Consider the following 21,807-nt stretch of genomic DNA (forward strand, 5'->3'; position numbering starts at 1 on the left):
ATAACCAGGAGTTTGCGATACCACTGTACACACTGCATTCAAACCTTCCTAAACCAAGCTTCTATTCAACCTACTTAACTAACATACAACGTCATTCACTAGTGGTTGACATTCCTTCGGCTTAATCCAACCCCTCCAAAGTCGCATTACGCCACCACGGCGAGGCATCCCGGCCTTCGCAAAGGATGCACCTGTGCACACCGGCTCGCCCCCGATTACGATAGCGACTTGGACCTTTTTTTTCTCCTTTGGAGAGAATATAGTCGAATCAATCCTCTACCACCACCGCTTGCCCATCCTTTGTGCAATACACAGACCGTTTTGACCTACCAGAACTTAGCGGGCTGCCTCCCCCGAGACCTAGGTTTGACCATCAGCAACACTTGACGCCCCCGACGGCGCTTTCTTCCTTCCTCGACACCGGGTCGACCCAATCTTGCCCTTTCAACTCTGACACTAAGTTTGTGGCTACGCAATGGTAACCCGGAAACCGCTCCCAGAGTCGGCGGCGCTTGACCCGACTGTGCCGCGCGATGCGTTGTCCCCGCACCATGGCGAAGACGAGGCGATATGGAGAGATGGTACGCAACAACGACAACCTCGACAAATGACGAACTTCACGCCAGCCGATTTGCCGAGGTCTTTACAGCCGGGTCCCACCGACAGCGTTTCTGAGTTGGGCGAGGAGGATAACATCTGGGCGGAGAGGGTTCCCGCGTTGAACACGGGTGACATGAACCAAGTACCGGCGGCACTAAGGCCAGGTGGCAGCCATGGTGTGGAAGCAGACCTGGGGCCTGGGGGAAGTTCCAAGCCAGAGACGAATCCATTTAAGAGAAAGATGTCGCTCAGTGCGTCTGGGGCCGGCCAGAGCAGGCCAGCAGCACCGTCAAATATTCCGCCCGTGCCGTCTGTCCCGGTCGTGGACTTTTCGCAGCTCGGCGAGAATGAGTCAAGGCCAAATCCATGGCAATCACCCGTGGACGAGGCCAGCGGCATCACTCCGCCAGCCCCGAGGCTACTAGAGCAAGACTACGACGGGAACAACGCGTGGGCATCGGCTCGGCCGTCGCGCCAGCCAACGCCTGGGCTGGGGTCAGAATCGCCAGCGCTCGTGTCTTTGCCTTCTGAGGAGGGCCAAAGTGTATGGGGAGAGGAACCTAAAGGGGAGGGTCAAGGCGCATGGGGGGAGGAGCTCAAAGGTCTGACCCTCTCGGCACCGCCTGTGGCTGCAGGTTTCGAGCATACTGCAAAGCCACCCCCGGTACCGAGCAAAGGTTCCGCAGGGACTGATGACTGGAACCTGATTGATCTGGAGCCAAACCCGGAACCGCTTTCGAGGCAAAGCACGTGGGAAAATTTCAAGGATGAAGAGCCCGCCGCTCAAACGGCTCCCGCGACGGCTCCCGCGACGGCTCCCAAGGCAGACCCCGAAGTCCCCCCCGCGGCGGTTCCCCAGGCGGCCCCCCTGGAGGAATTAGTTGCCGAGGCAGCTCCCACGCCGCGACCAAATCCGTCAGCCGAGCTGCCGCCCGCGCAACCCCCACGGCCTGTCGACAAGTCGGAGACGTACCAGGTCAAGAACATCTCCTGGCACGATGCGACGGCTGCCAAGAACCCCAGGACGTCACCGATCCTCGTCCAGAACGCCAACGGGCCGTGCCCGCTGGTTGCCCTCGTCAACGCCCTTACCCTGACGACCCCGGCGGAAAAGACGAACACGGCGCTCGTTGAGACACTGAGATCGCGTGAACAAGTAAGCCTCGGCTTGCTTCTGGACGCCGTGTTTGACGAGCTCATGTCCGAAAGACGCGCACAGCTCGACGTTGCCCTCCCGGACGTGACGGAGTTGTACGACTTCCTCAAGGGGCTTCACACCGGTATGAACGTAAACCCGCGTTTCGTGCCGACTCCGGAAGTGGTCACGGCGTTCAAGCGGACCTCACTCACGCATCTACATCCAACTGAACGCACCGATATGATTCCTGGCACGTTTGAGCATACCAGAGAGATGGTTCTCTACTCAACCTTCTCTATCCCTCTCATCCATGGCTGGCTTCCGGCAAAGGATGACGCGGTATGCGAGGCTCTCTCGCGGCAGGCGGCGTCGTATGAAGATACGCAAAATCTGTTATTTCGGGAAGAGGAGCTGGACCAGAAATTGTGCGATCCCAACCAGGGCCTCACACCTCAGGAGCAGCAACTCTACCAGGACGTTTTGAGTATCAAGTCGTTCTTGAGCACATCAGCTACGCAGCTTACGAAGGCCGGGCTTAATATCATCAAAACGGCCATGAAACCAGGGTCTATGGCCATCTTGTTCCGCAATGACCATTTTTCGACGCTCTATAGACACCCACAAACCCTGGAATTATTCACCCTCGTTACGGATGCCGGGTACGCCGGTCACGCCGAGGTGGTGTGGGAGTCCCTCGTCGACATTAATGGCGAGAGAGCCGAGTTCTTCTCGGGCGATTTCCGTCTCGTTGGCGGTGTCACCGGTCAAGTTGGCTTTTCGGAGGATGGTGGGTTCGAAAACTGGACAGATGCCGTGTCTGACAATAACAATGACTGGACCACAGTCCAACCCAGGCGCGGCCACACGCAGACCGCGCAGCAAAGCGCTTCCGCCGAGCCGCCCCTCTCCCCTAACCACGAACAAGAGGATCGCGACCTCGCCCTCGCTCTACAGCTTCAGGAGGAAGAAGACGAGCGGGCTCGCACCGAGCAAGAGCGCCGCCGCCGTGAGCAGCAGCTCTCAGAACAGTTCATACAGCAGGATGGGCGCGCCGGCGGCGCCGCTGGTGGTGGGCGCGGAAGTGGACCCGGTGGCCGGCACCCGTCCCACTCCACTGCGTCGCTCACGCCATCCACGACCTCCTCCGGAACCGGCCGCCGGCCCATCCCAGCCCACGCCCGCCCCGCGTCGGCATCAACCACACCACACTCCGCCAACGGTCACATGAGCGGCCCCGGCAGCAGTAACAACGGCCGGCCCAGACCGACAACACAGACAGTGCGCTCGCTGATCCCGCCGCGGAACGCTCCCGCCCCTACCACCGCATCCACCGGGCCAGCCAGAATGACAAACCGGCCCGCCGAAGACGGACTGGACGACGCACCTCCAAGCTACGAGCAGGCGGCGAAACAGCTCCCGTACGTACCGCCCCAGGGCCACCCCAGCCACCCCGGCAGCACGGGGACTGCATCGGGGTCTAGGCCAGGACAGGGACAAGGAAGCGGACCCCGACCGCAGCAACAGCGACAACAACAACAGCAGCAGCAGGGCAGTCCGAGGCCGGGCGCGCCGCTCGGCGGGAGGAGTCCTGCGATGGGCATGGGCATGGGCGCGGGGGGCATCATCGTGCCGCAGCAGGGGAGGGGGAACGGGGGGTATCCGGGGGCTGATGGGCGGGGCGGGGCGCCGTATAGGAGGGGGGTGCCGCCGGCGGCGCCGCAGGGGCAGTATCAGTATGCGGAGGGGAGCTCCTCGTCGTCGTCGGAGAAGTGTGTGGTTATGTGAGGTGGGGGAAGGGGGGGGATGAGGGTGTGGGAGGGTGTGGGGAGGGGGAGGGGGAGGGGGTGGTGATGGTGTTATGAGACATGGACATGGATATGGGTTATGTTTTTCTTTTTTTGCTTGTTTTTAGTATGGCCGGCGATGCGAGCGGGTTTTTGGGTTTTGGGCGATTATGGCCTGTGGTTTTTGTTTATATGGCGCGGGATGCGTTGCAGTTGTCATATGCGAAGCGTGATGCGAGGCGATGATGACATGGCTGGTCAACTCTTGGAGGTTGGTTCGGATGGGATACAGTTGCACGCATACGATAAAGGGGACGCTTGTGTAAACTTTAGTGAGCATCTAGAGATGGTTTGCGAGTGGGTTTATTGGTTCGTTCTGGGATGGAGTCGGAGTTTGAGCGTGGTCGGATGGGAACTCAAGTTGCTTTCCCATGTTGTGTGCTACTTCGTACTCTCTCGTACGTTATCCGTATTGTGGCGTATTTGAACCCAATCTTTGAGATGGTGTTTGTTGCACCCAAAGTTCCAATGCGACAGTGCCGGCGGTGTTCTGCCATGTCACGAAAGTTTAATTGAAGAGAGCGGTTCCTATGATTGGCTAAACCTGACCGAGTGGAGATTTCGGCAGCTCATAATGTAACAGCGCGATGGCCGCACCTTCCCTGACATCACTTCTGGTCGCTCCGATCGCAGCGTGCCATTTTGGAACCAGTTTGGAACGGCAAGGTGTCAGTTCCGGCAGGAGCGTTGGGTTTATGTCTCGGGGTGTTCCATTTCTGGATCTCCTTCCCCTCTCTCCCAACTTAACTACCAGTCCGGTCCGCGGTCGGTGAAATCCATCCGTCTCGTTCAAGCGGTCACCGTTTCAACAGCTCCCACAACAAAACGCCAACATCTCATCACCATTGTGACCTCGCTACTTTTCACAGCTAAAGAACAAACAAGCAACAACCCCAAGTCGACTACCACCAAACCACCGTTCCACCGCCCACACACACACCCCCATCTCACCGCCCCCACCACCAACCACCACCAACCACCCACCATGACCACCACCACCACAGGCCTCATCCCCAACTGGTACCCGCCCAACCGCACCAACTACAACCTCATCCTCACCCTCTGGCAATTCTTCCCCCTAGCCGCCTCCCTCCAATGGCTGATCCCCTGGTACGGCATGGGCAAGACGTCAGTCACGTCCCGCCTAAACCTGCCCGGCCGCCTAGGCTGGCTGACGATGGAAGTGCCCGGGTTCCTGACGCTGCTGTACCACCTGCGGACGCTGCCTAGCCAGATTGATGCTGATAGAGTGGTGGAGGGGGGAGGGTTGCCTTGGCAGAATAAACTGCTGGGGGGGTTGTTCGTGCTGCACTACCTGTACCGGGCGGTGGTGTTCCCGTTCCTGCAGCCGAGCATGTCGCCGCTGCATGTGTTGATTTGGGGGTTTGGGGTGTTTTTCCAGGTGACGAATGGGCTGGCGATTGGGGGGTGGTTGGCGGGGTATGGCCCCGCGACGCAGGCGGAGTGGGCGGCGGCGACGGGGTCGTGGCAGTTTGTGGGCGGGGTGGGGGTGTTTTTTGCGGGGCTGGCGGCGAATTATTGGCATGATGATGCGTTGAGAGAGATTCGAAGGCGGGCGGCGAGGAGGGCGGCGAGTGGGAAGACGGGGGATGATGGGAAGAAGAGTGGTGCGGTGGATAAGGTGTATGAGATTCCGCAGGCGGGGCTGTTCAAGGTGATGCTGTACCCGCACTACTTTGTGGAGTGGGTTGAGTGGTTTGGGTTCTGGATGGCGGCCGGCTGGGGGTGCGTGCCGGCGCGGTGCTTCCTGTTCAACGAGATCGCGGCCATGCTGCCGCGGGCCGTGAGCGGGCGCAAGTGGTACGTGGAGAAGTTTGGGGAGGAGAAGATCCGCGGGCGGTGGGCGGTTATCCCTGGGGTTTGGTAGAGAGCACGGCAGGTATGCAAAACATGAGTCCCAAGAGGGGGAAGACTGAGTTTGAGACGTTATCTTCGTTAGGGTTGTTCTGGATGCTAGGTCGGTGATATCTATCGAAGCACAAGGCAAATTCTCTCGCAAATAATATACACTTGCTCTTTCGCTGCCGGACAATCACTTTCCCCATGCATGCTGACCCCCAAGGCTAGTTAGTAGAGATGATGCCGTAGGGTGCTAACACTGTAAACAAAAGGAATCTGCACCGCGACAGAGGTGTGCATACAGTACACACCCCGGAGTGATGCGAAAAACACACAAAACGCCACCCATGCCGTTTCGACCCATCCTATCGTCTCAATCTCGGCAGGTACTCTCGAGCCCTGTGGGGCCCAATTCCCCTACCATAAACCAAAACGCGCTATTCCCCGTTCCCATCCCTCTACTCCTCGCCGTTTTTGGGCCCCGGCATTTGCCGCGCGGGGGCCGGTGGCGGGGCCGGCGGCGGCGGACCCCCAGATCCAGCACCATCGCCATCTCCGCCGCCAGGCAGCGGAGGCATGGGCAGACCAGGCTCTATCGACTTCTGGGGCTTGGGCACGGCCATGGGCCCGGGGGGGATGGAGATGCGACCAACGAGCTTCTCGCCGCGCAGCACCTTCTCGACCTCGCTGCGGTCGAGGGTCTCGTACTCGACGAGGGCCTGGGCGAGCAGGTCGAGCTCCTTGCGGCGGGAGACGAGCAGGGTGCGGGCGCGGGCGTACGACTCGTCGAGCACCTTCTTGACCTCGGACTCGACCATGGCGCGCGTCGCCGAGCTGAGTTGGTCGTACTTGCGCAGGTACTCGACGGGGCCGAGACGCTCCGACATGCCGAGCTGGGCCACCATCTGCCACGCCGTGCGGGTTGCCGAATCAAGATCCTAAATGAAGTCAGCAGGTATTGATATTGAGGGGAGGGTGTGGTTGGAGACGTACCGCGCTAACGCCGCTCGTCACATAATCGTTGCCGTAGACGATCTCCTCGGCAACCTTGCCGCCCATGGCGCGGTCGATCATGCCCAGGTAATCTCTGACAGAGAACGAGTACTTGTCCATCAACGGGAGGAAGGCGGTGTGGCCGAGGCTCCGGCCGCGCGGGAGGACCGTGACCTTGTAGAGCTCGCCTGCGGTGTCCTTTGAGTAGTAGGCGACCAGGGCGTGGCCGGCTTCGTGGTACGCCGTCATTTCCTTCTCCTTGGGCGTGATGACCATGCTTCGCTTCTCGGCGCCCATGATGACCTTGTCCTTGGCCCATTCGAAATGAGACTGCATGACCGCCTTGGCCTTCTCCTTGCTCGCATGGACGGCTGCCTGGTTGACAATGTTCTCGAGTTCGGCGCCAGACAGGCCGGAAGTGCGGGAGGCGATGGCCTCCATCTTGACATCAGGGCCCATCTTGATCTTCTTGGCGTGGTGCTTTAGGATGGCGATACGGCCGCGGACATCGGGCAGGTCAACGGCAACGTGGCGGTCGAAGCGGCCGGGCCGGGTGAGAGCCTTGTCCAGAGATTCGGGAAAGTTTGTGGCGCCGAGGATGATCACACCGCTGTTTTGAGCAAAGCCGTCCATCTCGGTAAGAAGTTGGTTCAGAGTTTGGCGAACATAAGTTGCGTCGCGCGAATTGCGTCGGCCACCGATGGCGTCCAACTCATCGATGAAGACAATCGAAGGAGACTTGGCCTTGGCAGTGTTGAAGAGTTCGCGAACACGCTTGGCGCCGACGCCGACGTAGATCTCGTCGAATTCGCTACCAGACATGTAGAAGAAGGGCACGCCAGCCTCACCAGCGACGGCACGAGCCAGCAGAGTCTTACCGGTACCCGGAGGGCCGACAAGCAAAACTCCCTTGGGCAGCTTGCCGCCAAGGTTGCTGAACTTGTCGGGGTTCCGGAGAAAGTCGACCAGTTCCTGGAGTTCGTCCTTGGCCTCGTCGCAACCGTGAACATCGGAGAAGCGGGCTTTTTGGCTCTCTGCCTTGGGATCGATGCCGTCAACCTTGCTAGGGCGCTTCAGACTAGTCATACCCTCGACAACCATAGTGACAAGCACCAAGCTGAGATATGCGCAGAGACCGAACCAGAGAAGAAACTTGATCCACCGAAGAGCAGCAGTGCCGAAGGTTTCATCCACTATGACGTGGAGAGGGCCGTTCTTACCGCCGTTGGAACCTGCAGAGAAAGCCATGTTGCCGCCGGTACGGTGGGCTGCCACAGCCTGACCAACCGCCTGGAGCCGGCTTGCGTTAAGGCCGGCAGCATTGAGAGATGGATCACCGCTGATAGCCCCGCCGGTCGTGCCGTTCATCATGGCCAGCGCGGTTTGGTAGGCCTCGTCAGCCGCCTCGTTGGTCGCAAACCGTCCTGGTCCCGTCAGCAATCTGTGCACCAAGCCGACAAACCGAGTATTAACCTACCAGATTGGTACCGTTCAATAACAATAGCAGGCATGTTCGCCTTGAGAAGGAGCTGGTAGAAAGAGTTCTGAGCCGTGGCGCTGTTGGGGTTCCGGTTGGCAGCACCCTCGCGGTTCGCAAGGAGATCGCGGGAGACGCCGCTGGTGCCAAAGCCCCGGTACTGAAGGTTCTGAGAGGGACGGTGAATCGTGGGCCAGGAGAACTGCTGCATACGGCTCGGACGGTGGGTGCTCATAAAGCGGAAGCCGGGGAGAGTGGTCAGGGGGCGAGCCATCAGGGCCGCGTAGGAGCGGCGCATGAGGGGGTTCGCCATGCTGAGAGAACGAGAAGGTATGTTGGAGATTTCCGAGAAGATATTGGTCGGGGAGGCATTGGCAAGGCGGTGGTCGAGGAAGCGCGGTGACGAAACGGCGTCCCGCAGAATCTCGGGCAAGTCGACCTTCGTCCGTGTCTCACCGAGTCTCTGGGCGGAGACTTCCTTGGTATCCGCAGTGATCGCCGTCGATGGGAGTTGACGCGTAGCCGAAGTATGGGAGGATCGGGGGTTCGAGGTTGGGGGGGTATAGGTGCCTCTCCAGGGAATCAGCAGCGTGTTCGCAATCGACGGCCACAGCTCCGAGGTCGCCGCTGCAATACTCTGCGGTGTGTTAGCCAAATAAAGTCCGGGGAGAGGGTGCCGCCTCCGCCGCCAGTATAGGGGATAAACTCACCGGCAGCCCACTTGCGTGGAAAGCCATGTTGAACTACGGCTCTTGCCCGCGAAAATGTTCGGATGCGGGATGCAAGAGGCTGAAGCCAGATGATGCAAGGTCCAAGAATGTTGGGGGAAACAAGTGGATTGGCCACCCGATTGCCCCACCAGTGCGAGGATAGCAGGTGGGGACCCTTGTGTCTTGGCACGCGTGCGGGTGGTGGCAAGGAAGAGAAGAAAACAACTCGAAGCTTCTCAAACCGATATTAGAAAAGCGGACTTCGATGGGGAATAAAAAAGAAAAAGAAAAAAATAAAAGAAAAGGAAACCAAAAGAACCCAAAGAAAGAAAACTGAAATTTAGTGAGGGAGAAAAAATCTCTAAATGGAGTGAATAAATACGGCTTTGGTTTCATTCCCGTAGACATTCGTGGCCTATAAAATTCATGACATGATCTTGATCTATTCTGATGTATTAATGCACAACGCGTCCTCTCAGTCTCTGGTTGGAGAGCCAGTCCATGGTGTGGACTTGAATGTTTGAACAAAACAGAGTGGGCTCCGGATCAAGAGTTGAACACATGCAGGTAACGTGTGTGTAGGAGTAAGGGAGGAAAAAGTGCTGTCCAGAAGATAGAAAATAATATGATTGACACGCTGATAGACGGAGTTTCGTGTTACTTAACAAAGGGCTTTCAGGTGGGCCGTGGTGGTGAATGTGATACGGTCCCTGGCCTCGGTATTTCCTTTATGTGTGTAGGTGGTAGGCTCCCTGCTTATGGCCCAAAGCGTTCCCCCTTATCCGATTTCGGTACATACCTGACACAGGTAGTGTGTGCGGCAATAGGTACGTAATCTTGGGCCTTTACGTTGTTTCCACATGACGCGGCATCTCGAGGTTACGGGCCCGTCCCAACTTCGTACTGCTGATATGTTTAAGCCCCTGTTCCATGGCCAGGTCTGGCCCCGTAATATCGTGCGAGTCGAATGCCAAGTCCACTTAGGATCCGTTGGCCATCGGAACCTCCTTCTATGCAGCTGAATCCTCCGGATATAATAGGTGCCTAATTACCGCAATTGTTGTTGTTGTCTCAACTACTCTTCAGACTTCATCCAAAATGGCAACTCAGACAGACGCAGACTTCCTCAACGACCCGCGCTTCAACCGGACCTTTGAGTATACCCCTTCCGGTAACACGTCGGGGCCCCTCAAGATAAAATACGCCGACTATGGCTACCGCAATGAAGCCCACCCAGAGCAAGAGCGCATCATGCTGTTTTCGGGCCCCCTGATGGGGTCTCGTCTGGTGTTGGCGACCAAGGACGCCCTCGCCATCAAGCACAAGATCCGGATTATCAGCACCGACAGGCCCGGGATGGGAGGAACCGACGCCGTCGCTCCCAAGGATAGATTGACAGTCTGGCGAGGTACTGTCCTCCCTCCCTAATGATAAAAGCCACATGAAACCACCACCACCCCTATTAACATCCACCCACAGACGCCATCCCCGCCCTCCTCCACCACCTGCACATCCCCCACCTGCACATCATCCTCACCCACTCCGGCGGCACCGTCTACGCCCTCGACCTCCTCCTGCACCACCCCACCCTCCTCCTCCCCAACCCCCCATCCCCATCCCCTTCCCCAGTCCCCCCCTCCCCATCAACACCCCCCCAACCCCAAGATACACGCACCCTCCTCGCCCTCGGCGCCCCCTGGATCCTCCCCACCCACACCTCCTCCCTCCCCCTCTCCCTGCTCCAATCCCTCCCCGCCAGCCTGATCAGCCACACCGACAAGCTAGTCCGTCTCGTGGGTGGCCATGTCGCGCCCGCGCTGGGCACTTCGGCCGGGGTGCTCGGTCGGTTGGGGGGCGCTTCCGCGCTGTGGAGTGGTGTGTCGGTTGGAAGTGGTGGGGATGTTGGGGAGGAGGGTGGAACTGATGGGGTGGGGGGTGGTGGTGGTGGTGGTTCGGCGGCGGTCAAGGAGGAGGAGAGGGTGTGGCCGGGGGTGATGAAGCGGATTTATGAGGAGGGGGTTGTGGGGGTGTCGGATGATGCGCTGTTGTTGCTGCAGAGGGGGGCTGGGGCGGAAGGGGGGTGGGGGGGTTGGGGGGACTATGATGCGCTGGTGCCGAGGCTGGCGGAGGGGCTGAGGGCGGCGGGCAGGCGGGTGCGGCTGGAGGTGTTTTATGCTGAGACGGATACGCTCACGGGGGATGGTGGGGTGGCGTCTAAGGCGGGGAAGTGGTTTGATGGGCTGTGGGAGGGGGGCGTGCGGGACGTGGTGGATTACGGTAGCAGGACGGTTAAGGGGGCAGATCATGATGGGATTTGGTGGTTGAGATGGGGGGCGGTGCAGCAGGTGTTTGAGGCGGCCGGAGGGTCTGGAGAGCGTGACGAAGCCTGAGATGTATGAGCTTATAGGGCTTGGATCGAATACGATTGGTGGTGATACGGCCGAACATGTCCGTCTGCAACAGAGAGGATTGTCCTGTGCTACCAAACTATACACAGTACACTCTATATGGCACAATCCCCCTTCTTACTTCACCCGTACTCAAGATATCTAGGGAGGTACGATCCCCCCCCACGTCTCAAGCTTCGGCAGGCTCATCCCCAGTGAGCTCGTCCTCAAGGGCCTGTAAAGGGTTGATTTGTTTCGAATCTTGGCCGTGGATGTAACGATCGGCTTCGGTGATTTCACGGGTGTCGCAAGGGTCAACAACATCGGAGAGACGCTCGCCATGAAACAGGCCCAGGGGTAAAAGTCTAGGAAAGTCGTCGACACCGCCAAATATCCTGCACATAACTTCAGCTGAGATGTAGCTACGCTCTGCGCCTCTGGGATTTACAAGAATATCTGGGAAATGGTATTTCTTCTTCCGAAGCTCATCCAGAGCCCGTTTCCAGGTGCCGTTGCGCATACGGACCTGTTTCAGCCGGAAGCGGATCATCGATTCTGGCAATGCTTTGAGGACGACGATTAGCTTAGACAAGTCGGTGGAGAGTCCGCTGAAGCTAACACGAGTGAGATTCTTTCGAGGCCTCGAGCCCATGATTTTGCCCAGATCTATAGCAGGTTCCAGATCATCCGTGTCGCGCAAACTATCAAGTACGCTGACACTTTGCAAGCTAGAAGTGTCCAAGCAGGCAAATAATAACTCGTTGAGATCGCCCGCCTTTGGGTCACGCCCTATTATACCGAGGGAAAAGTCGAAAACCCTCAGGTCCTGCATACACAGCGAGAGCTCTTTCCAGACATCCGGGTCAAGCACCAGGCTCCCCGGGCCTCCAGTGTTACCCAAGTTAATGGAGATACCATTGAGCAAAATGCCCATGTGTCGAAGGTTAATTATCAAATCGACAAAGAATGAGTAGCTGGGAAGTAGCCCAATATTGTACCTGTGCGCATGTGGGCTGATAGTTGGCGCAAGCATACGGTGAGAGAATTGACTCCAGACGTCGGGGTTGGGTGGGTGCGGCAGTGCATGCGTCCAACAAAAATCGAATACATCACCGACTTGTAAGTACCGCGCACCTGGAAGTCTTGCCATAGCAGAGGCAACAACCTGGGAGAACTTCCCGCTCGTCAGCAACAACTCCTGCCTCTTGAGGCGTGCCACATACTCTTGATGAAGCTTCACTACCCGTGCTCGATCCTCTTCTTCTCTCTCGCCGTGCCCGCCAATGTTGTAGTCTGGCGATGCAAGCCGTTCCAGGAATGAGGCTATTTCCTCTGCGTTTTCCATCATCTCATCTACCACCGAGGGATCTTGTCCCGGGCCAAGTTCGTCGATATTTGGGCCCGCTTGGGAAAGGATCTTGGCATGATACGAGACGTACCGATTGAAATCGGCAAGAGCAGGGGCGTAGAATTGGGGATATATCCGAATCACGCGAACGCTTTTTGCAAGCGTGGGATGGTGCGAAATTTCTTCCAAGCGCTTGAGTGACTGTTCCTCGTCGAGACCAACATTGACGACGGGGATAAGCTTCTGCGAGGCTAGCTCGCAAAATCGACGACAGACTAGGCGTATATTCACCAAATCCTTGTGACGAGGATAGTTCCAGCCGCGGAACGGAAACTCAGAGCAGAATAAGGTGAAGTGGTCGAAGATTTCGAGCAGAAGCTCGTTGGGTAAATCCAGAATGGTCAAATTTCGGGGATACGGGCGCGACAGCTCATAATCGGCGTCAAGCCTTGGGCAGTTTTCAGGGACCGACATTGTTTTCGTGAGTGATATGGTGCGATCAGGGTGCCCCTGGCTAACGGACTACTAATCAATCCTAGAGACTAGGAGTTAGTACCTATTTTTATGTACCCAAGTTTATGAAAGAGAAACTTTGGCTGCCTACCTACCTAGATGTGTTGACTGTGTCGCGGCTAATTAGATCACCTAGGCCCTGGACATTGTATCTGCATTTCATAACATGTGCTATATGTTCACATATCCCCAAAACTATGTAGATAGATACTCACCTGTTCTGCAACGCGCTAACCAACCTCCAAGGAGACAGAAGTTTCGAGAGGAGCGGGCAAAGTTAAGGACAATGTGGCTGTCTAAGTGTTTACTTTATATGGTCCAAAGAACCTGTTCTCTGTAACCAGGATTATTCCGATGCCAGTACATCTAAACACATCCAAGCTGGGAGTTTTCTCAAAAACCAATGCGATGGATTGTACACCTAAGGTCTGGCACCAAAAGCAGTAATCCACCAACATGGACCTCCCATCTCACTCCGAACCACCCCCCCAATGCGTCACTCATTCCTCCCCCCTTCGACCACAACAAACCCCAACCCACCATTAGGGGACCACCTCCCTCCCCTGCCACAGCCCTCACCATCCCTACTTCCACCCCCGGATCCGTGGGCCCCTGCAGCCCCAGCTCCAGCCCCGAGTTACCCACGGCACGTGAGATCTCCCTGGCACGCCCCAGCAGCGCACCTGTCGCTAACCCCCTTCCCCCCCAAACAGAGGGCACACCCCACCCAGGACCATCCCACGCGCAGACGTGTACATGCACGTGCAGACAGCTAGGCTCGTGGCAGGGGGTCTTCGCAGGCGCAGGCGTAGGCTTTAGCAGGCGAGGAGGCGGCGTGGCGGCCGTCGGGCGTCCGCTCGGTCAGGTAGGGTGCTCCGCGTAGGTACCTAGCTTTTGGGGGGATGTCCGAGGCTCGATGGAGGGCTTGGGGCGGAGAGCGTGGCAGTGGGTGGGTTTGGGGTTTGGTCATGCTCTTGACTGAGGTAGCTGCTGGGGACATGTTTTTAGTACAGGGCCGAATCGTGCAAGCGGTGGTACGACGCCCATCTCGTACCCCCTTTGGACTTTTGTATGTTCGCAGCAGGGCTGGTGGTGAGGAGATAGCTTGGCTCACGCCAGGGTCAAACAGCAGACCAGGATCCTATTAACTCGCCACCCACTCCAGGCCCTCCCTTTTGTTGGGGGTATGCATGCAATGAGTGCCTCGGGTATGTGTGCCCCGGTACCTTGATAGGATCCTGGCCTGAGACCACCGCTGGTTTTGGTTTGAGCGACATCATGGCTCATGCTCGGGGGTGATCAGATGCCTTGCTGATATTAATGGCCGATGGGGTTGAGCCGGTGTGAAACCCTGACGGAAGTTAAGCCAAAGCAATTGTGGCCGTATGTGTGCTTGGTCACTACGGTGTACACCTAGGTACCTAGATATTTGATGCTGGGAGCTTAGTCGAGTAGGGAACGCGCAGATAGGCGGTGTACCAATGGCGGGCGTCCGGGTACCTTATGCAATAGCCTTTGGGTTTGCCGTGGGGATAACAACTTGATTACATAGGTACCTGATGAGATTCGGTGTCACAAGCAACCCGGGAGAATCCTGTTTTCACTTCATGATAGTTCGAGAGTAACTAAGAAATTCTTAAGAAAACAGGCATTTGCCTTGACAGACACTTTGACTACATGCAGATAGGTATCTAGGGCTGGAGGCAGCTAGGCCAATAACCGCCTTCGCCAACCACCAGATCAGACGACCAGCCCTTGACTAAGGCCGACAACCTACTACGCTAGCTATCATTTGATATCACCTACACTACCCGTACCATTCTCCCCTTGCTTCCACCAGCGTCGTTAGGTAATTTGCAGCGCCAACTTTGTTCTCGTGGAGCTATAGCAGCGGGTTGGGTTGCTGCGGATCTTGACCGGTGATGTAACGGTCCGCTTTACTGACCATGGCGCGTTCAGGTGGGCCTTCAATGTCGTAGTAGTTGCCAAATATGTCCGATGGCCGGAATCGGTCACTCCCTGACCTGGAGTCCACCTCTGCGCCACTGGGATCCCTGATTATATAGTTCTTGACATGATACTTCTTTTTCCGAAGCTCATCCAGAGCCTGTTTCCAGGTGCCGCTACGCAAGTGGATGATGGCCAGTCTGAGCCGGGTTATCGACTCTGGCAATGCGTCGAGGAAGGCTATTAGCTCGGATAGGTGGACTGAGGACCCTTCAATGATGACATGGGTGAGCTTCTCCCGAGGCCTCGACCCTAGGGCTTTGCCTATATCGATTGCCTTCGCCAATCTTTCCGAGGACCGTGTCAATAGCTCGATATATTGTAGGCTAGAGGTGTCCAAGCAGGTGGATAAGAACTCGTTGAGATCAGCCCAGGTCATCTGGTACGACCGGGGCTCATAAAGGAGTATGAATTTGAAGTCGGTCAATTGTTGTGTAGCCAACGAGAGCTCTTTCCGAATGCGCGGGGAAAGCGCCAAACTCCCAGGAGTTTTTATGGGGCACAGGCTAATGCTGATACGATTGAGAAAAACATGAGTGCGTCCAAGAGCACTCATGAGTTGGACCAAGCATTGGTGACTGGGCAGCCCAAGAGAGTACCTCTGCATTTGCGAATTGGACATCGGGAGAAGCATAGACTTGAATACGATGCCCCAGACGCCGGCGTTGGGACAGAGGATGCGCCCAGACCCAATACATTCTTGGCCGAACTGTAGGTCCCGGGCACCTGGCATCCTTGCCATGGCCGAGGCAACAACACGAGAGAATTTCCCGCTCGTCATCAGTAACTCCTGGTTTTTGAGGAGGGTTACGTGCTCTCGATGAATGCGCTTGAGGCGCGCTAGGCGCCGTCCTGTTACTTTGTCCTCGCCGTCTCCGCCAATGCCGTGGTTTGGCAATGTAAATCGTTCCAATGTCGTCGCGACAGCCCTTGAGTTTGTTACCAGCTTAGATATTGCTAAGCGTTCTACGCCGTAGTATGTAAGGTGGTCCGTCGACTCTAGCTCACGGTCCTCGTCCCGAAGTTGGTCCACGTAGTACGAAATGAACCGATTGAAATCGATGAAATCGCGGTTGTAGAAATCGGGCATGACACGAATAAAGCGAACGCCCTTTGAAAACATGGGATGATGAGATATCCGTTCCAAACGCGCAAGGGATTTATCGTCGACCTTGATTCTCACCAAGCGGATAAGTTGGTGCGAGGACAGGCCATGGAATCGACGACATACCAGACGTGTATTACTGATAGTTTTGATATCAGTCCACCCGCACGAAAAGGGCCAGCCGCGGCGTATAGGCTTAAAGTCAAAATCGCGGTCTTCGAAGTGCTTGAATATTTCCAGGAGAAGCTCGTTGGGCAAATCCAAGACAGTCAAGTCTCGCAGATATGGGCGTGAAAGCTCGTTTATGCGGTTTCGAACCTGGCCCCGTATGGTCTCAAAATCTCGTATCGAGTCTCCCAAGTGCCTCACTTCTTTCTTGAGCTTCCGCCGGGATAACACGCGGTGATCATGGTTCAAGGTGGTTAAACGATCATGATGAGTTGCCCACCACTGTGACTCGGATGGTATCTGGTCTCCAAACCCTCCTTGCTTGTACCGGGCGAACTCTTTTGGGTTATGCTCCTGTTGCGTTGGGTTGTAGGAAAACGCTAACGTCTTCAAACAGCAGGATTCGCGCCACTCCTCTTGATGCCGTTTGTCCCCAATGTTGAGCCGCTCATAAGCGGCCTCGAGCTCTTTGGAGCCTTCAGGGATCGACATCGTTTTGCTTGGGCGTGGTGTCGTCGGGGTGGTTGCCGGACTAATCAATCCTAGACTAGAGACTAGGAATTGCCGGCATTTTAAATAGGTAGGTTTATGAGAGAGAAACTTTCCGTGTCCACAAATCTCGATGACTACCTAGGTACGTACCTAGGTACCTACCTAGAACTCACTTGTTCAGTGCTTCGGCTGCCAACGCCTCCAATAACTAGCCCCAAAGACATAGACACAGTAGGTTTGAGAGGAATTATGGCCAAAGAACTTGTTCTCGCCACACATGGTTATTCCACTGCCAGCACAGGACATATATATAACCAGTGCAAACAACGATAACAACATTAAGTGATGCTACCACCAAGCTTGTCCCGAGCCTAATCCCTATTTTCACCACGAAAGCCGTGAGCCTTCTCAAAAACCAACGAGTTGAACTGCACACCCAAGGTGCCAAAAGGTACCTAAAGATACCTACCTTAGGTAGTAATACATCTTACTCCGAACCATTACACCAACGCCACCCTCGACCTCAACGGAACCACCCTTGAAATACCAATTCCCTTTCCTCACAGGGCCCTCATCATCCACACTCCAACTCCCAGAGCCCCGGACCATTTCAGCCCCACCCAACCTCGAGTCTTACACCGCATGCAGATCTCCCTGGCGCATTTCAGCAGCGCATCCGTCGCTGAAGCCCCCGACATCCTAGCTGCCCACTCCAGGTCCTCCCTTTTGTTGTGGGCACCTATGCATTCCATGAGTGCCCCAGGTATGTGTGTGCCCCCCTACCCGGATAGGACCCTCGCCCGGGACCGTTGCCCACAGGCGTTGGCTCCAGTTTGGGCGACGTCATGGCTCATCCTTGCTCGGGAGCGATCAGATGTCTAGCTGCTGATGGAAAATGGGGTTAAATCGGTCCGTGTTGGTATTGTTGTTTGTTTCGTACTAGTGACGACGACTACCTAGGTAGGTAGGTTTCTTGTATACCTAGGTTTAATGTGTTGTGTTAATGTCGCGCTTCTCAACACCAAGTATGTACATTTACATGTATGATCAGGTCTCGAAAAGCATGCCCGGACGATTTCTTCACAACGAAGGATGTAGCATCGTCTTCTCGTCTGAAGGTTTCAGTGAGTTGCCGCGTTTCAGTGAGTTACCGCGAACAGTGAAATAGAGGCTGGCTTGTCGTCGAGAATAGCCCCGGTTGCTACGGCCGAATCTTGCTGTTTTAGGAAATTCGGATCGGCCTCTCGCCCACTTTTCCGGCCCGGGTCCGGGTTTGACTCGGCCTTCGTCTTCACAAGTACAAATACGAATCTGTTGGTTCCGATAGCGGAGGCGCAATGAAATCATTCCCCGTGCAAGAAACACCAACACCGTCTTAGCTGCGAAGCACAAAAAAAGAGCAGTTTTATTTCTGCGGGGATGCAGTGTTATAAACACACGATACAGTGGAAGTCCTAAGCGGCCAACCCCCTACTGCAGTCAAAATGGGTGTCACAACCAGATACGCACGGGTACAAGCCGGGGAACCCGCAGCCACTACAAGAGGTTGCTAGGCTGGCGGCGGGCCAGCGCAGCAACCAGCATTTCTATCCAGCCAAGTCAACCCGCTGGACCCAATATACTGTTCCAGAAACTCCCATTCGACAAACACCTAGAGGGCTTCGAGCCAGAGAGCCTCATCTGGCTCTACGATAGAGCCCAAACCACACCGAACGTATCCGGGATCGCTGACCGAGTCGCGTTAGCCTTCCAGAGCGCCATAGCCAAGGCGCAGCTGGAACTTCTTCGATCAACGGCAGCAACGAAGACGGCACTAAACATCCGCATCCGAGGAAGCCCTGGGACCGAGATGGCCGCTCGACCCGAGGTCGTTTGCCAAATATACCCAAACGTGGAAAAAGGTGGTAGTGTATGTGCTGCGGCTGAGGGCTGTTCTGGCCAAGGAACCAGGCTGCGAGGATATCAAGATCCTTTGCTCGTTAACCGAACCGCAGAAGGAGGCAGCCGAGCGACTCGCCAACACCCCGCCTGACGAAGATGTTTCCCAGCCCCTCATGAAGTCTTTTGGTGGAGGTACACGCAGCCCACATCATCAAGGTGGCCGGCCCTCTACATGTTGCTTCTCAAGCGCGGTGTTTTTGTTGCTGATCGGAGTCATATTCACCTCTTGATTCTACCCATATCTTAAAGTTGTATATGCTCTCTCCCTCCCTTAACCTTTATACCATCTTTTTCTTTGTTAAGAATTTTAGGATAGAGACAGGTTTTGCGATACGTAAGAATACATCCAGCCATCTACGACTAAACAGTCCGCCTTGCATGCTGCCACGTCGGCTTTGCATGAGTTGTGGCGCTTCCCGTCCAATACCCCTGAAGGCTGCAGCTGAGAGGCTGCAAACCTTGAAGTGCAGCATGCATGCACTGCCTTCAGGCAGCGAGGCTCTGCAACGGGCATTTACGGCCTTCATCTTTCACCCCGGCACTGCCCCATTTTGAAACTGGGCTGTCTTGTGTTTTCTTTTTGGCAGAGAATTGAAACAGAGAAGCAGCGACAGCAACGCGAACCCGACTGAACACATCAGGCACCAGCGCTGAAAGGCACCATCCAGTCGGCACCCAGGGTCTCAGACAACCTCGCAACAATTCCTCGCCACCTTCAGGTTGCAGCCAGGCCCTCTTTAGATTGACAACCGACGCCCGCACAAAGAAACCATCCCAACAACAATGAAATCCCAACAAACCTCAACCTCGCTTCACAAAACAGCCCCCGACATCCCCACCCGGCCGCCACCCTTCACCCCCGAAAACGAACTCATCCACTGGCAAACACCACCACCACCATCACCACCATCACCAACAACCACCCCAACCTCAACCCCCACCCCTCCCCCCACCCCCTCCACCACCACCACCCCCCCCCTCCTCACCACCCTCCCCACAATCTTCCTCGACCCCACCACCTCCCAACTCCTGCCCACCACCCCCCACCTCCAAACCTTCCTGCACACCGACCTCTCCCTAACCCGCCTCGACACCGTCTACGCCCACCTCTGGTGGGCCGGCCGCCAATTCCCCGCGCGGCCCCTCCACCGCCAGGTGCACGAGCTGGGGCGGGCGATCGCGCCGACCTCCCGCGCCGACCTGCACCTGGTGTGGTGTCCGCGGTCGCGGCGGCTGTTTGTCAAGCCGCTGCCGGCGTATTTGTTGTCGTGCGGGTTTTGGGAGGGGTGGGTGAGTGGGAGTGGGGGGGATGGGGAGTTGGATGCGTGCGCGAGGGGGTTTTTGGTGTCGTATGTGTGGTTGGTGAGGGATGAGTTGGATTGGGTGGTGGCGAGGGAGGCGAGGTTGTTGCCCGAAGGGGTGAGTTGGGAGAGGTGGAGGGGGTTTGTGGAGGGGTTGGTTGCGGGGGGCGGGTTGGATGTGAATGGGTTGGTGGGGGTGCATAGGCGGTTTCATTATGGGGAGTTGAGGGTGAATCGGCTGGATCATTTGTGTTGGGTGCGGTTGGGGACTTTGTCGAGTGGTTTGCAGGTGCTGAGGGGGTATAGTGGGTTTCTGCCGCCGAGCTACAGTGATTTTTTTCGGAAGCGGTTCGGGTGGATTATTCTCACGTTTGCGTTTTGTAATACGGTGCTGTCGGCGTTGCAGGTCGGGCTCGCGACGGATTCGTTGCAGCCTTTAAAGACGATCCAGGATGTGTCGAGCGGGATCGTGATCTTCAGTTTAGTAGTCCTGGTTGCTACCCTGGTGGTTCCCTTTGTTTTGTATATTGGGCTATTTTCGTACTTCTTGGTCAAAACCCTGGCGGATACGGCGATGAGGGAGCAGAAGAGGAGGATTTGGGCGGGCGAAACGACAAGTGGTGGTGGTTGAGGATCGGGGATGGGTTCCCTCATGGCCAAAGCGAGCTTTCGTTACATGAAACAACTCCAAGGGGAATATTTACAAGCGTTCGAGGAGCTATTTCCTGGCATCGCACGTGCACATGGAAGGGCTCAAGACCACGCTTGCCCACCTTATTCCTAGAGGTCGACAAACAGCTAAAGTTGGGTACTTGGGTAGAGGTATCGATCGAAAGAGGACTGCAGAACGGTAGCACCAAATTCAGAGCTGCGACGCCTGGCAACCCGGCTATCCATATAATACATAATAATACAACAAAACCGGCTCACCTCGCCAACCTACACCAGCCCACCCTTCTCCAGCCCCAACTCCCCCGCCACCCGCATCCCCATCGTAAACATCCACACCCTCGGATCCACCACCACCCCCTCCCCCTCCAACCCCCGCAGCCTCTCCTCCAGCTCCAGCAGCGGCACCTGCACCTCGACCGCAAACTCGCCCTTATCCAGGCGCTGCCGGCCCGCCTCGGCACCCTCCTTATCCCGCGCGTGCACCAACACGGCCGCGAGCCGCGCCGCGACAGGCACGGGCCCCGAGGTCAGCGGCGGGCTCGTGCTGAGCACGGTGCCCGTCTTGCTGGTCTCTTCCTCGAGCTCCCGCACGGCTGCCTGCTCGGCCGTCTCGGGGGCGGCGTTCGGGCGGTTGTTGTTGTTGGTTTTGTTGGTTTTGTTGTTGATGAAGCCGGCGGGGAATTCGATCGTGTCGGACTCGTACTGTGGTCGGAACTGCTGCACTAGGATGGTGCACCATTGGTTTTGGTTGTTCTTGTAGATGTTGGGGATTAGGGTTCCGACTGGGGTGTGCGGGTCGCGGTTCCGGAGGAAGACGTAGTCTCGTTCTCGCTGGGTTTGGGTGTCGTCCCGGGGATCGATGTAGGTGATGGTGCCGAGTCCTTGGTATTTGCCACATGAAACCAGAGTCTTGTGAAGGATGTATGGAGACAATCCTGTGCGTAATTCTGGAAGTGGAGTTGACTCTGTGGAAGACATCGTGATTGTGAAACGTGGTGTGATTCAAAAGAAGGGAAATGCTGTGATGCGGACAACGTTAGGCACTGATTTTACTTTTTAATTAGAAGCAAAATATGTAGAAGTTGGCTTCTCCTCACACCAAACAAAGGGCCGTCAATGAGGATGTGTTATGAAAGCGCCTCGTTGGCAGCCTTGTAGGCAGGCACATCACCAGACTTGGACCCCGTGGGCAAAAAGGCTGAACTCCAAGTGGAAATGCCCACCAAACTTTTGGCTAGCGGAAGGAAGGAA

At 56.4% G+C, this 21,807-nt stretch overlaps 8 protein-coding genes across 8 annotated transcripts; 4 read left to right on the plus strand and 4 right to left on the minus strand.

Annotated features, from left to right (window-relative positions):
* Positions 1-475: 475 nt before the first annotated feature.
* Positions 476-3,768, plus strand: F5144DRAFT_596790 (uncharacterized protein; the record flags this gene model as incomplete). The annotated part of the gene is made up of 5 exons (XM_066790831.1): positions 476-1,235; positions 1,287-1,783; positions 1,820-2,807; positions 3,078-3,426; positions 3,651-3,768. 5 exons carry the CDS (start codon positions 476-478, stop codon positions 3,766-3,768), a joined length of 2,712 nt encoding a protein of 903 aa, XP_066638462.1.
* A 693-nt stretch (positions 3,769-4,461) lies between these two features.
* Positions 4,462-5,855, plus strand: F5144DRAFT_406626 (3-oxo-5-alpha-steroid 4-dehydrogenase-domain-containing protein). Its single transcript, XM_066784901.1, has one exon. It carries the CDS (start codon positions 4,568-4,570, stop codon positions 5,468-5,470), a length of 903 nt encoding a protein of 300 aa, XP_066638463.1. The 5' UTR covers positions 4,462-4,567; the 3' UTR covers positions 5,471-5,855.
* F5144DRAFT_406602 (P-loop containing nucleoside triphosphate hydrolase protein) lies at positions 5,686-8,736 on the minus strand. The gene is made up of 4 exons (XM_066784900.1): positions 8,623-8,736; positions 7,913-8,549; positions 6,436-7,859; positions 5,686-6,380 (listed from the first exon to the last, which is right to left on the minus strand). The coding sequence occupies exons 1-4, from the start codon at positions 8,647-8,649 to the stop codon at positions 5,901-5,903; spliced, it is 2,568 nt and encodes an 855-aa protein (XP_066638464.1). The 5' UTR covers positions 8,650-8,736; the 3' UTR covers positions 5,686-5,900.
* Positions 8,737-9,589: 853 nt separating this feature from the next.
* On the plus strand, positions 9,590-11,106 carry F5144DRAFT_406663 (uncharacterized protein). The gene is made up of 2 exons (XM_066784902.1): positions 9,590-10,030; positions 10,102-11,106. Exons 1-2 carry the CDS (start codon positions 9,721-9,723, stop codon positions 11,010-11,012), a joined length of 1,221 nt encoding a protein of 406 aa, XP_066638465.1. The 5' UTR covers positions 9,590-9,720; the 3' UTR covers positions 11,013-11,106.
* A 388-nt stretch (positions 11,107-11,494) lies between these two features.
* Positions 11,495-12,831, minus strand: F5144DRAFT_596792 (uncharacterized protein; the record flags this gene model as incomplete). Its single annotated transcript, XM_066790832.1, has 3 exons — positions 11,495-11,564; positions 11,600-12,058; positions 12,137-12,831. The coding sequence occupies 3 exons, from the start codon at positions 12,829-12,831 to the stop codon at positions 11,495-11,497; spliced, it is 1,224 nt and encodes a 407-aa protein (XP_066638466.1).
* Positions 12,832-14,634: 1,803 nt separating this feature from the next.
* On the minus strand, positions 14,635-15,608 carry F5144DRAFT_587912 (uncharacterized protein). Its single transcript, XM_066789874.1, has one exon. It carries the CDS (start codon positions 15,509-15,511, stop codon positions 14,753-14,755), a length of 759 nt encoding a protein of 252 aa, XP_066638467.1. The 5' UTR covers positions 15,512-15,608; the 3' UTR covers positions 14,635-14,752.
* A 3,282-nt stretch (positions 15,609-18,890) lies between these two features.
* Positions 18,891-20,832, plus strand: F5144DRAFT_634097 (uncharacterized protein). Its single transcript, XM_066792569.1, has one exon. The coding sequence runs from the start codon at positions 19,367-19,369 to the stop codon at positions 20,513-20,515; it is 1,149 nt and encodes a 382-aa protein (XP_066638468.1). The 5' UTR covers positions 18,891-19,366; the 3' UTR covers positions 20,516-20,832.
* F5144DRAFT_661775 (uncharacterized protein) lies at positions 20,824-21,649 on the minus strand (the record flags this gene model as incomplete). Its single annotated transcript, XM_066793307.1, has 1 exon — positions 20,824-21,649. Exon 1 carries the CDS (start codon positions 21,532-21,534, stop codon positions 20,824-20,826), a length of 711 nt encoding a protein of 236 aa, XP_066638469.1. The 5' UTR covers positions 21,535-21,649.
* Between the last annotated feature and the right edge of the window lie 158 nt (positions 21,650-21,807).

This window comes from Chaetomium tenue, assembly GCF_020726465.1.
Source record: "Chaetomium tenue strain MPI-SDFR-AT-0079 chromosome Unknown F5144scaffold_8, whole genome shotgun sequence".
NCBI lineage: Eukaryota > Fungi > Ascomycota > Sordariomycetes > Sordariales > Chaetomiaceae > Chaetomium > Chaetomium tenue.

What these genes read in the sequence shown, in the direction of transcription:
- F5144DRAFT_406626 (XM_066784901.1), top strand. Translation starts at nt 4,568, where the DNA reads ATGACCACCACCACCACAGGCCTCATCCCCAACTGGTACCCGCCCAAC.
- F5144DRAFT_587912 (XM_066789874.1), bottom strand. Translation starts at nt 15,511, where the DNA reads ATGCTTCTCCCGATGTCCAATTCGCAAATGCAGAGGTACTCTCTTGGG.
- F5144DRAFT_634097 (XM_066792569.1), top strand. Translation starts at nt 19,367, where the DNA reads ATGAAATCCCAACAAACCTCAACCTCGCTTCACAAAACAGCCCCCGAC.
- F5144DRAFT_406663 (XM_066784902.1), top strand. Translation starts at nt 9,721, where the DNA reads ATGGCAACTCAGACAGACGCAGACTTCCTCAACGACCCGCGCTTCAAC. An exon ending in TAGATTGACAGTCTGGCGAG is followed by an intron (nt 10,031 to 10,101) that starts GTACTGTCCTCC and finishes ATCCACCCACAG; the next exon opens with ACGCCATCCCCGCCCTCCTC.
- F5144DRAFT_406602 (XM_066784900.1), bottom strand. Translation starts at nt 8,649, where the DNA reads ATGGCTTTCCACGCAAGTGGGCTGCCG. An exon ending in TATTGAACGGTACCAATCTG is followed by an intron (nt 7,860 to 7,912) that starts GTAGGTTAATAC and finishes TGACGGGACCAG; the next exon opens with GACGGTTTGCGACCAACGAG. An exon ending in TGACGAGCGGCGTTAGCGCG is followed by an intron (nt 6,381 to 6,435) that starts GTACGTCTCCAA and finishes GACTTCATTTAG; the next exon opens with GATCTTGATTCGGCAACCCG.